The 13,898-nt window shown below is 39.9% G+C and overlaps 1 protein-coding gene across 1 annotated transcript in view; it reads left to right on the top strand.

The window, feature by feature from the left end:
- Positions 1–13,898, top strand: part of csmd2 (CUB and Sushi multiple domains 2) — a 755,566-nt gene that overhangs the window by 480,432 nt on the left and 261,236 nt on the right. Inside the window, exons 13-15 of the mRNA XM_060942244.1 lie at positions 855–1,037; positions 3,476–3,802; positions 12,732–12,926. Of these exons, the coding sequence (XP_060798227.1) occupies positions 855–1,037; positions 3,476–3,802; positions 12,732–12,926 (705 nt within the window). The remainder of the gene's footprint in view (positions 1–854; positions 1,038–3,475; positions 3,803–12,731; positions 12,927–13,898) is intronic.

The following is a 13,898-nucleotide window of genomic DNA, read 5'->3' as shown; positions in this document are numbered from 1 at the left end:
ATTATCTCTAGCCGCTTTATCCTGTTCTACAGGGTCGCAGGCAAGCTGGAGCCTATCCCAGCTGACTACGGGCGAAAGGCGGGGTACACCCTGGACAAGTCGCCAGGTCATCGCAGGGCTGACACATAGACACAGACAACCATTCACACTCACACCTACGGTCAATTTAGAGCCACCAGTTAACCTAACCTGCATGTCTTTGGACTGTGGGGGAAACCGGAGCACCCGGAGGAAACCCACGCGGACACAGGGAGAACATGCAAACTCCACACAGAAAGGCCCTCGCCGGCCACTGGGCTCGAACCCAGACCTTCTTGCTGTGAGGCGACAGCGCTAACCACTACACCACCGTGCCGCCCACATCTCTCTCTCTCTCTCTCTCTCTCTCTCTCTCTCTCTCTCTCTATATATATATATATATATATATATATATATATATATATATATATATAAAATCTTCAAATCTCTAGCGTGGCCATATGGAGTCAGAATCAGAGTTCACAAAGGGTTTGACATGACTGTCTGCCTATAATTTCCCTTTTGTCACCTCTTTCCCTTACTTGTGTTCCATCTGTCACCTCCCAGCTCACTGCTCTGACATTATAGAAGTCATCACTTCCAGTTGATTTCCTCTTTGATGAGAATGGATTACACTATAAGGATAGTCTCTGTCAAAACACAGTTCAGTCTCCTGACCTTTACTCAAGTTCAGGTGCTGTAAGAAGGCTAGCCTTCTCTTGGTGCCAATTGCTTGCATTGTGTCTTACTGACTTTTTGTATTAGCAGCTTTATGATGGGGGCTTTTCTGATTCATAAACACAATTTCCAACTTGTTTCTTTGTCTTTTCTATTAGAAATTGACCAGGGAGGGTGTGGGGACCCTGGAATTCCCGCCTACGGCAAGCGAGAAGGCACAGGCTTCAGGCATGGGGACAGACTGTATTTTGATTGCCTACCTGCCTTTGAGCTGGTGGGGAAAAAGAATATCACCTGTCAAAAGAACAACCAGTGGTCAGCCAAGAAACCCAGCTGTGTCTGTAAGTGCTGCTATTTCTCTCTCTCTCTCTTATTATCTCTAGCCACTTTCTCCTGTTCTACAGGGTCTCAGGCAAGCTGGAGCCTATCCCAGCTGACTACGGGCGAAAGGCAGGGTACACCCTGGACAAGTCGCCAGGTCATCACAGGGCTGACACATAGACACAGACAACCATTCACACTCACATTCACACCTACGGTCAATTTAGAGTCACCAGTTAACCTAACCTGCATGTCTTTGGACTGTGGGGGAAACCGGAGCACCCGGAGGAAACCCACGCGGACACGGGGAGAACATGCAAACTCCACACAGAAAGGTCCTCGCCGGCCACGGGGCTCGAACCCGGACCTTCTTGCTGTGAGGCAACAGCACTAACCACTACACCACCATGCCGTCGTGCTGCTATTTCTCATTCATATTTCTCTTTCAGTTTTACTTTACATGTAACCCTATGGGAAACTGTCATGTCCAGCTTTTTTCTTTTTTTATTGGTGGAATGACTTTTTTTTTTTAAAATTCACCCTTTGAGAAATCCACAATGTGACATCAGGCACTTTTTATTACCCAACTAATAAGGTCATGGCTTGGGTGGCAAGCGAGGAAAACAAACATGGTGGGCAGATGGTGGTCTTGTTCGAGAGTGAAAAGAAGGGTTTTTTAGACATTTGAGGTTTTATTAACAATCTGCATGGCCTGTGAGCTGCTTTTTTTTTTTCATATTAAGGATGTTATGACCAGCACTTCTATATTAAAGTGTCTCGTGTAAAAGCAGCTTAATGCATTCAATTACCACTTCATCAGGAATCAGTTACATCTGTTCGATTTGCCTGCTGAGTGTCATGAGTTACAATGAAAATGTCAATAAATGTCTCTGCACTTAAACATCTGACAAAATTTCACCTTCAGTTAATAGCATTTGAACGAACTCACATTTAGTCCATGTTACACTTTCAAATTTAATTGAAATATTCATCCACTGCACTGTATTTGGTCCTTAGTGACAAATGAATAATGTTAGTAATTGCAGAATCTGCAATTAGGTCATGCAAATGAGTCCCAATGTTCTAGGACAGGTGGAAAGTTGCAGGAAAAGGCGGGGTGGGGGGGATATGACAGAATTCATTAAATGACTATTACAGTACATTTGGTAGATGGTGATGATGAGACCTGCGTACACACATCCACATTTATAAAAAGGATATTTTTAGACATATCTGAGAGTAATGGAGGAAGAGGTAAAGACCTAGAAACTAGCATCTGCCTTTTAAAGTGCCTCCGGAAATACAAGAGTACGTAGTTGGTTGAAGTGGTCTGATTTAAGTTTTACCTCTCAGATCATGAAACAGCTTCAGATATGATCTATTCTAAGGATATCTCTTTTGCAATGAATATAGTATTCAATTCATGCAAAATATAATGCAATTTATTTTCACTAACAAACCTAACATTGCTAGAAGGTATCTGATCAACGTTTTAGCTAAATATTAGCTCACTAATGTTGTGTTTCAAGGGCGGCACGGTGGTGTAGTGGTTAGCGCTGTTGCCTCACAGCAAGAAGGTCCGGGTTCGAGCCCCGTGGCCGGCGAGGGCCTTTCTGTGTGGAGTTTGCATGTTCTCCCCGTGTCCGCGTGGGTTTCCTCCGGGTGCTCCAGTTTCCCCCACAGTCCAAAGACATGCAGGTTAGGTTAACTGGTGACTCTAAATTGACCGTAGGTGTGAATGTGAGTGTGAATGGTTGTCTGTGTCAGCCCTGTGATGACCTGGCGACTTGTCCAGGGTGTACCCCGCCTTTCGCCCGTAGTCAGCTGGGATAGGCTCCAGCTTGCCTGCGACCCTGTAGAACAGGATAAAGCGGCTAGAGATAATGAGATGAGATGAGATGTTGTGTTTCAATAAATGTTAGTAAACTACTGTCTAATAGTTAGCAGTTGATTAATGTTAGTTAGCTAAGCTATATCTAAGTTGGTTAACAGTTAAAGCTTGTTGTCCAGGTAACATTTGCTAATTTAGCTAGCAGTTTCAATGAGCTAACACGATATACTTTCGCTCGTTGTTATCACATAGCTATCCTGTGTCAGCCAACTATTTTTAGCTCAGTTAGTTACTGGTGAATGTTAGCTAAATAACAATAGCTAAGCTGGCAAGATGTTTACATTTGTTACCTTTTTTTAGTCAAAGATGTTTGCTACTTGGTGTTATTACATCTGCATGTTCTTATAAAAAGTTTCTGGATTATTATCAACAAAAGGTGGTGTTTAGAAAATATTTTTAAAATTTGTTCTTGAGTAATGACTCAACATATTTAATAAGACCGTAATACCAAGTAGCATAATAAGTATTGCGAAATGTTATGAATGATGCTGCTGTAAAAAGAAGCAATTTCTAAAAACAACAATAATAATGAAATGTTTTGGGGCTTTTTTTCTTTTCTTTTCTCAGTTTCCTGCTTCTTCAACTTCACTACACCATCTGGAATTCTGCTCTCACCCAACTACCCTCAGGAGTATGGGAACAACATGCACTGCGTGTGGCTGATCATCGCCAAGCCTGAGAGCAGGATTAACCTGGCCTTCAATGACCTGAGCATGGAAAAGCAGTTTGATTTCCTGTCCATTAAAGATGGGGGAAAGGCTGAGTCACCCATTTTGGGCAGCTTTTCTGGGGATGTTCTGCCATCGCCCATCACCACGAGTGGACACGTAGCACGGCTGGAGTTTCTCACTGATCACACATATACTGAGCGTGGCTTCAACATCACCTTTACGAGTAAGTCCTGGCTCATCCTGCTGTTTCTCCTGTCCTTTTTGGGGGGTGTTTTTGTACCCTGTGTAACTTTTCCAAAAATCCATCCATCCATTATCTGTAGCCGCTTTATCCTGTCCTGCAGGGTCGCAGGCAAGCTGGAGCCTATCCCAGTTGACTGTGGGCGAGAGGCAGGGTACACCCTGGACAAGTCGCCAGATCATCTCAGGGCTGACACATAGACAACCATTCACGGTCACATTCACACCTACAGTCAATTTAGAGCCACCAATTAGCCTAACCTGCATGCCTTTAGGGGAAACCGGAGCACCCGGAGGAAACCCACGCAGACACGAGGAGAACATGCAAACTCCACACAGAAAGGCCCTCGCCGGCCACGGGGCTCGAACCCAGGACCTTCTTGCTGTGAGGCGACAGTGCTAACCGCGACACCACCGTGCCGCCCCTACTTTTACAAAAATAATTTCTAAATATTAAAACTAAGGAAATATACATTTATTTTTTTTCAAGAAATGTGATAACCCATCTCAGGCAATAATGTAATTGTTATACAAGGTTTCTTTGCTAACAGTGGCTACATTTTGCTCTTCAGTGACGAACAGGGTTGAAAGTAACAGTGTTGAATTTTTAGCATAGAATTAGAAAAGACACAAAATATTTTAACTACCTCTCTGCTCCAGGGGCGCTGTACCATGGGTGATCCTGTGCTCTTACTCCAGCTTAACAAGTCAGGATATTTGAAGGAAAGAATTTCACTGTGCTGTCATGTATATGTGACCAAAAAAAAAAAGTTTCTTCTTCTAAATAAATGAATTATTATTATTATTATTATTATTATTATTATTATTATTATTATAAAAGAATGGAATGAGAGAGCTTTTTTTCTCATGATGATGCAACTTCCTGTTAAGACAAATAAAATATACCTTTTTACATAACTTATACTCGATGACTCACAGAAAAGGGTGTTTCAAGCAGGAGATCTTAAATGGATTCACACATTCATGAAAAAAATTGCTATGATAATAAATAATTATTTAAATAATAAATATTAAATAATAAATTATTGTGAAGTATTTTAATGATTAGATTTCTTTGTAAATTGTCGTCATGTTGCAGAAAGAATGTTGTAGATCTTTTATTTTTCTGAAATTTGCAGGTTACAAAATGTACTTGGATGCAGTTTTTGTGTTTTGCTTTGCTTTATTAAGTTCAAAATAATTGTTTGTGGATAATTGGCATAATGTTGGCTCTAATTATTTGGAATTATGTCTTAATTGTAGTTCATCATGTGGGTTTTGTCTCTACTGAAAACTGGTGACTCGTTCTGTCAGCCTGTCGCTCTATTCTTTTGTTTGAGAATGTAATTCTTACTTGTGCATTTGTTTTCAGCTTTTCTATACCATGCACAGTGAATAACATTCTCTAAATCCTGCCCTCAATACTATTCAGTGAGTGTGCATTTGTACTGCAGTCACTGAAAAATGTTTGAATGTTGGAGCATTTTTTTTTTCTGTTGGTGTTGTTATTTTCAGATCAAGAGACTGCATTGCCCTGAATTTGTCTGACTTCCCAAAGAAGCCTTTTTTTTTGCAGTTATACTACATTCTATTGTAACTTCTATCTGCTCTTAATAATCTGGCTGGATATTTCTTCACCATCACTGCTCTCATTACATTCACAGTAGCAGGTGCTGTAGGTGTTTTAGATATAGGTTGATTGGTTTAATTAATAGTTAATATATTCTGATTTTCCAGATTATTAAGCAGCAGATGTGTGTGTCGAATAAACTACTTGTGGTTCTAAGTAGATGATGTATATAATGAATTTATGCAGAGTTCATTGCAGATATAAATTAAATTATGCAGAGTTAGTCCATTAAAGATGTCAAAAGGTGATCCAGCATCACATGACTCTCCCTTTTGACCCCCTTTTATTAATGGGAGGCTTCCATCATTCATGCTAATTAAGAGGATGGTAAACTCGACTGAAAGGCTAGCTGGCCGTTTAATAAAGGTGAGTGATAGTGATGGATGAGATACACAGCCCATTTGGGTGTAGTAAATCAGACTGAGGATCCACATTTCTAACTTGTGAGGTGAAGACAGACGGACAGCTTGAGAGAGGGGGAGAGAGAGAGAGAGAGAGTATTAAGACAGAGAACAGAAGAAGCAATCTTCATTCAATGAGTGTTTCCAGGTAACAATAATCCAACTTCCAGTGGCACATAAATCTGTAGTATACGCTATGTAGAATGAATTGATCTCTGAAATAAAGATGACAAGCAGAAAAGTTTTCTCATCAGGCAGGAAGTTTTTGTCTAATTCATTTCGAGGCTGTGGATACACAGAATTTGGCAGCTTTACAAAAGTCTAACCTTTTGATGCAGCCTCAACACCACCTGAATAAAATGCAGATCAATATGTGAAAGAAATGTGCATCTTTAAGTGCCCCCAGAAACAGAAATGTGGATTGATTTCCAGGGGTAAAGCCAAGAGAGACAACTTGATTGAGGACAAATTGGTGGTACATACAACTGGTGCACTGAGTATCTATCTATCTATCGATCGATCGATCGATCGATCGTGAGAGAGAGAGCATATCACTACAGTGACAAGGCCACTCTGACAGCTCCAGCCATCAAATGTTCTTGGGAAGAATTACAGTAGTGGTTTCCCGTTGCCTTCTACTAGATTACTGTAGAGTGGTTCAGAGAAAACTTCATACCTATGGGCAATTTAAAGAAGCCAGTTAACCTGACCGCATGTTTTTGGACAGTGGGGGAAACGGGAGCACCTGGAGGAAACACAGACACGGGGAAAACATGTAAACTCCACACAGAAAGGCCCCCATTGACTAATGGGCTTGAACCCAGAACCTTCTTGCTGTGAAGCGACAGTGCTAACCATGACACCACCATGCCATGCCATTCCATACACAGATATATATATATATATATATATATATATATATATATATATATATAGCGGCACGGTGGTGTAGTGGTTAGCGCTGTCGCCTCACAGCAAGAAGGTCCTGGGTTCGAGCCCCGGGGCCGGCGAGGGCCTTTCTGTGCGGAGTTTGCATGTTCTCCCCGTGTCCGCGTGGGTTTCCTCCGGGTGCTCCGGTTTCCCCCACAGTCCAAAGACATGCAGGTTAGGTTAACTGGTGACTCTAAATTGACCGTAGGTGTGAATGTGAGTGTGAATGGTTGTCTGTGTCTATGTGTCAGCCCTGTGATGACCTGGCGACTTGTCCAGGGTGTACCCCGCCTTTCGCCCGTAGTCAGCTGGGATAGGCTCCAGCTTGCCTGAGACCCTGTAGAAGGATAAAGCGGCTAGAGATAATGAGATGAGATATATATATATATATATATATAATCTTTATATTTATAGATTTTATATATATATATATATATATATATATATATATATATATATATATATAGTGCTGTCAAGCGATTAAAATATTTAATCGCGATTAATGTCGCGACTGTCATAGTTAACTCGCGATTAATCGCAATTTAATCGCACATTTTTGTCACATGAAAAACCATTGTAATTCTCTTATCAGCATAAAAAAGTGAATGGGCTTGCTTTGTACCGATGTTTTTTTTATTGCAAAGCATAACACGTCTTGACACAGCCACTGCAAAGTGAAACCTAAGCCAAGCACCGGTGCTAGCAAAAGAACCATGAGTGAAGTAATCTACTGCTTGAGTTAGTCTACAACTCATAGTGACGGTAGGCTTGACATGCTTGATTATAATATAAAGTACACTATTATATTAACTTTAAGTTGTTCGTTGATAAATATTGCATTGAATCTGATCTTTACTGTTTCAGCTCACTTAACACATTTTGTACTTTACACTTTCTGCCTGTTGATGCGTCGCGCTGTCCAATCAGAGGCGGCCAAATTTGCATATTACAGGAAGGATTTCTGGGATAGCATTGAGTTTACAGTTCAGAGGGATCTGGCTTCTTTAGACGCTGTCTTCTTAAAACTGAATAAATATTTAAAAAGAGCCAAATGAGCCAGTCTTTTGAACGGCTCTTTTCAAAGAATGGATCACAAAGATGCGGATCCCATCAAAGAGCCATAAATCCCATCTCTACTAGCGCGCCCTGCCCGCGCTGGTTCTTTGGGGGGAGGGGGGGGGCAGAGGACTCTGGCTGTGCGGGCCGTGGCATTACAGTCCAGCTGCTATCGGTTTTCTAAGCAAAGTCTCTGTTCCAAGTTCCTGGCAGTTTCAAAAGCTTATGAAAAACCTACATCATGTCACAGAGCGTTAATCTCGTGATAAAAAAATTATCGCCATTAAAATTGAGTCAAGTTAACGCGTTAATAACGCGACATTTTTGACAGCACTAATATATATATATATATATATATATATATATATATATATATATATATATATATATATATATGTGTGTGTGTGTGTGTGTGTGTCCGCCTCTCAATTGGGAGATCATGAGTTCTACTTGCGGTTGGGTCGTACCAAAGACCATCATAAAAATGGTATCTAATGCCGTCTAGCAAGGCATGCTGCCATACAGATGCGAGTGGGGAGTCAAACTCTCATGGTGACCAGAGAACTAGCCCCTCACTTTAAGCCTAGCTGTATAGGCGAGAGGCAGAAGGCTATAGAAGCAGAGATCAGTGCCACCCCATGCGTCTTAAGGGCCTGGTTAGTACTGTAGTACTGGGACAGGAGACTGCCTGGGAAGACCAGGTCCTGACTTTTATTATTGACTTATATATATTATATATGTGATGACCTTGGCAACTTATCCAGGGTGTACCCCGCCTCTCGCCCATAGTCAGCTGGGATAGGCTCCAGCTTGCCTGCGACCCTGTAGAACAGGATAAGCGGCTACAGATCATAGATGGATGGATATATATATATATATATATATATATATATATATATATATATATATATATATATATATGTGTGTGTATATACACACTGTACACACACAAATGACATTTACACAGACTTTTTCAAGCCAGTCTTTTTAGTGCAAATCAGTATGCTCTTAAAGTAAATTTTCAAAGTCAAAATTCATTATTTGTCCACAGATTTAAAAGAAAGAAAGAAAGAAAAGGCACACCTTCTTCCTGGCAAATTTATACCAGGTTCTTCAGGCTGGTTGGATATTGTTCATTGACTGCACATTTTAAACAGTACCACAGATTCTCAATCTCAATTCTATTAGCTTATCTTTAATTTTCTTAGAATGCGATTAGTTTTAATTTTCACGCCGTTCCTTCACACTGATGGTCTCTTCAGTGACAATTCAACTGAGGTGTTTTTTCTTCAGAAAATGGGAGCTGGTTTAATATTTCACAATTAGGAATCAATTGTGTCCTCATTAAGATGGTATCTCAACTGGAGCTTCCAGGAGCTGGGGGAGTTAAATACTTTTTTTTTTGTCCTTTGAACTACTTCCTGACAACAATACGATTTGACTTTGAAAATCCACTGAACAAAACATAAAAATACTAAGGGGAAAAATATGTACATTTATCATTTGTTAATCAGAAAAAAATTGATTAATTCCAGGGTTGAATACTTTTGCAAGCCATTGTATTTTCCTTACATACCCCCCCACACACACACTACACACACATAATGTTGCCATTGTACTTACATAAGCTATTTAGCAAAATTATTACTGATTGTTTGAAAATATATGTTGCCCCTAATTTTAAATAAAATTGATATGTTGGTATTCAAAACTCAAATCTGATGTTCAAGACATGCATATTTATACTGTAAGCTAAAATTAGAACTTCACTCAGTGGGGACAAATATTGGCAACAAATTATTTTTTATCATTCGCAGATCTAAATATGCTTTCTCACATATGAGTCTATTTAACGAGCCTGAATCTGTAAAACTGATCCCTCTGGTAGAGTTTCCTACAGACTGGGCTAAAATCATTCTTGTACACATTGTGATTGTTGGCCATTATTTTATGACGAGTGCATTTTTTTCTTTCTTTTTTTTGGACCAAAGTTCACTTCCGACACTTGGCTTGAATCATGGTTGAATTCGATTAAACAATGCATATGTGAAAGCACCTTAAAACATATGGGTGATGAATGTATTTAATTAACATACTGTATATAATTAGATTTTACCAAAGCAATGTGGATTATTTTCTGAACTTGCCTTGGCTGTCTGCCTGCAAATATCATGTTGTGTAAGGAGACAGTTTATCAAAGGCAGCAGTAAAAACTTTCAGTCTGCCCGAAGATGTCTAAAAGCTTGCTAGCTAACTGTGAGTTTCTAATGATTTGATCAAGTGTATTGTGTGTGTGTTACATATCGTCGTGAAATTGAGTGAACTAAGCCTATTCAATTCAGTTCATGAAGACATACCAACTATCAAAATACTCCTCCACAGTAACATCATGATCAGAACAGAGAAGAATGCTTACACACACTTTACAGATGAGAGGAGGTGATATTTTAAATAATTACATAAAAACACATTAATAATCAATGTGCCCAACAGAATTGAATGGATTAATCAGCTATTATGTCCTCGCTGATTTTATCGTGAACAGAGATCAGTCGGGAGGATGAGGCTCATTTTTAAACTCAGGTGATGAGAACGTAATTGATGAGATTGACACTCATTATCAAAGTGAGAACTTATTTCCCATTTTGATCATTCTTTAAAATACGACAGTAATGTAAAAATTTCATTCCAAGTCCAGTGAAAGAAAGAATACCTGCCTTTTCTGAATCTTCAGAACCAAACCTACTTCTGGCTGAGATACATGCAAAAGTGATTTCATTTCAGGAATCTTCAGTCAAAAATCTGGCCTTGTGACAGGTTTTTCCCAAACTGCCACAAAAATATTATCCCCAGTCCTCCTAGTAAGAAATGTACGAATTAATCATACAAATACTCACATTTCTTTTAGATAAAATCTAATACTGAGTCAAGTAATGTATCTAGACACGTTTGCGCTGTGAGCATGAACTCACAGGCCTTTTTATATATAAATGGCCCCAAGACGATTCTGTCATCTTTATGTATGACTTTGGAATACAATCTATGTTGTAATGATGCTTTCAGCTCAAGGGGCTGATGGTACTATTTACTTGTGCATCAGTTTGTCAAGCAAAATTACATTCTGCAAAGACAGGCGGTTGGTCAATCTGCCAAATCTGCACAAGCGGCCCAGAGTCTACAACACTACTTACGGTACCAGTCAAAAGTTTGGACACACCGACTCATTCATAGGCTTTTCTGTATTTTGACTATTTTCTACACTGTAGAACAATACTGAAGACATCACAACTGTGAAATAAAATCTGGAACATATATGGAATTAGGTGGTAAACAAAAATGTAAAAAAAAAAAAGTTTCATATTTTAGACTCTTTAAAGTAGCCACTGTTTACCATGATGATGCTTTGCACACTATTGGCATTATCTTAACCAGCTTCATGAGGCAGTCACCTGGAATGCTTTTGCAGGTGTGCCTCGTCAAAAGTTCCATTTACCCATCCATCCATTATCTGTAATTGCTTATCATGTTCTACAGGGTCACAGGCAAGCTGGTGCCTATCCCAGCTGACTGTGGGCGAAAGGCGGGGTACACAAGTCGCCAGATCACCGCAGGGCTGACACAGAGACAAACAATCATTCACACTCACACCTACGGTCAATTTAGAGCCACCAGTTAGCCTAACCTGCATGTCTTTGGACTGTAGGGGAAACCGGAGCAAACCCACACAGACATGGGGAGAACATGCAAACTCCACACATAAAGGCCCTCACCAGCCGCTGGGCTCGAACCCAGGACCTTCTTACTGTGAGGCGACAGTGCTAACCACTACACCACCCTGCCGTCCCCTCATCAAAAGTTAATTAGTGAAATTTCTTGTATTTTTAATGCATTTATGATCAAACAGTCATCACTGCCGAACCCAATCCGGGCTTGAGGCGAACTTGTTTTGGTTGACTTGGCCAGAATTATAGCAGTAGGGTGGCTGGTTCCTTTCTGCACACTCACACATCCAAGAGTCGCCAATTAACCTAACTGCATGCCTTTGGACACCTGGAGGAAACCCACGCAGACACAGGGAGAGCATGTAAATTCCACATAGAAAGGCCCCCATGGGCTACTGGGCTCGAACCCAGAACCTTCTTGCTGTGAGGCAACACTGCTAACCATTGCACCGCTGATCAAACAGTAAATACTACGACTACTTCTGCAACAAGGGCTTTGCTCGGCATCCATTGACACGGGTCTTCCAATCATCTCTGTTGGCCATGGCAATTTGGAGTTCATCATATGTGATCCCAGTATCCTCAAGTAATTGGTCGATGTATGTTTTTGCAGGTCTTCCTTTGGCACGTCTCCCATGAGGTGGTTGCCATAAGAGCACATCAGCTACAAGTTCCTCTTTACTACACCAACAATGGCCTACGAATCTCAGTCTGTATTTTTGGATGGTTTCTGAGATTCGGGGAAGTTCTCCATAAAGTTCATTATTTGTGATGTGATGTTTCCAAGATATGTTGAGTGCAGCGCGAAGCATTCTAGTATATGCACCATTTATTGATTTCTCCATTGATTTATCAATGGAGAAATCAGTAAATAGTAAAATGTAAATAATAAATACACAGTAAATAGCCCTATTCCACAACTGTAGTAATCCATATTATGTCAAGAACTGCTCAACTAAGTAAAGAGAAACAACGTCCATCATTCATTTAAGACATGAAGGGACTTTCAATTAATAAAAATAAAGAAAACCCATTGAATTAGAAGGTGTGTCCAAAATTTTGACTGGTACTATATATTTATAGGTTGTGTCTATAAAGTTTTGGTCACATGTGTGTCTTTTTTCCAATTCTTATGATGTTATAGTTGACCTGTTTGACCTTTGCTGTCTACAGCATTTCGTCACAATGAGTGCCCCGATCCTGGAGTACCGGTCAATGGGAAACGTTTTGGCGAGAATTTGCAGCTGGGTAGTTCCATCTCTTTCCTTTGTGAGGAGGGTTTTGTGAAGACCCATGGCTCCCAGACCATCTCCTGCATCCTCAAAGATGGCAATGTGGTGTGGGACAATGCTGTGCCACGCTGTGAAGGTCAGTGCTCTTAATGAATTAAACAGGAGCAGCCTGTCAGCCTTTGCCTATGTAATAGACTCAATATTACATGGAAATAAACTGTTAATAAGCACTGTATAAACTGTTAAGCTATGTTTTTGCCTTTTACATCAGCATTATTCATGTCATTGTTACAAAAAAAAGTAATCTTTTTGAATCTAAAAAAAAAAAAATCTGGTTATAATTCACAAATAATTTGCCCCAAAAATTACATTTTTTATTTTGATATTAAAACAGAGTCCTGATATGCCCTAGTACACCCTGTAAATATCTCTATTAAAATCTCTCATGATGCATATTTTTCCATTAATTATAGTAAGCTGCTCACACATAAACAATATTCTCACTCGCTACCGCAGTGTCAGTTCACCAGGAATATCTCAGGGGAAAAATGTCTTCCAGATGTGCGTATGGGGATGAGATATATACAGTGTAAATCCACCTCGGAAATCGTTTCACTTTTATTTAAGAAGCTCCTTCTGCTGTGGAGGTGGTGAGATTGTGAGGTGGGGGTGGGGAAAGTAAAAAAAAAAAAAAGTCCTGTTTGCCATATTTTATACCATTCGGTCAGGGCTTGTTTGCAGGGTTTTTGTTTTATGTGATGAAAGGTGTATAGATAGTAAAATACACATATTCTTATTAAATGAAATTCACCACCGTGGCATCTGTAGATTAGTTGAATCCAGGAATGGTGCAGTGCCATAGATGTCCTGTGAAACTAGAATCATCAGAATAATTAACTGAAGTTGACTGAGGTTTGTCAGTATGGGTCATTTATGTAAAGGATAAAGCAGCTGTGATGTTCCCGGAACATAATAACAATAATTTTTTTTCTTTATTTTTTTGTAGCATGCCATAATAATTTAGCATAAGATATTTATATCTACATTAATTTTTGTACTAATTTTGTGCAAGAGTGTCACACCTGCGTGCCTTGGTGTGTGCATCAGA

This window comes from Neoarius graeffei, chromosome 16 (genome assembly GCF_027579695.1).
Source record: "Neoarius graeffei isolate fNeoGra1 chromosome 16, fNeoGra1.pri, whole genome shotgun sequence".
Taxonomy (NCBI): domain Eukaryota; kingdom Metazoa; phylum Chordata; class Actinopteri; order Siluriformes; family Ariidae; genus Neoarius; species Neoarius graeffei.
Note: the sequence above shows the minus strand (reverse complement) of the source record. Positions and strands in the feature narration are given on the sequence as shown.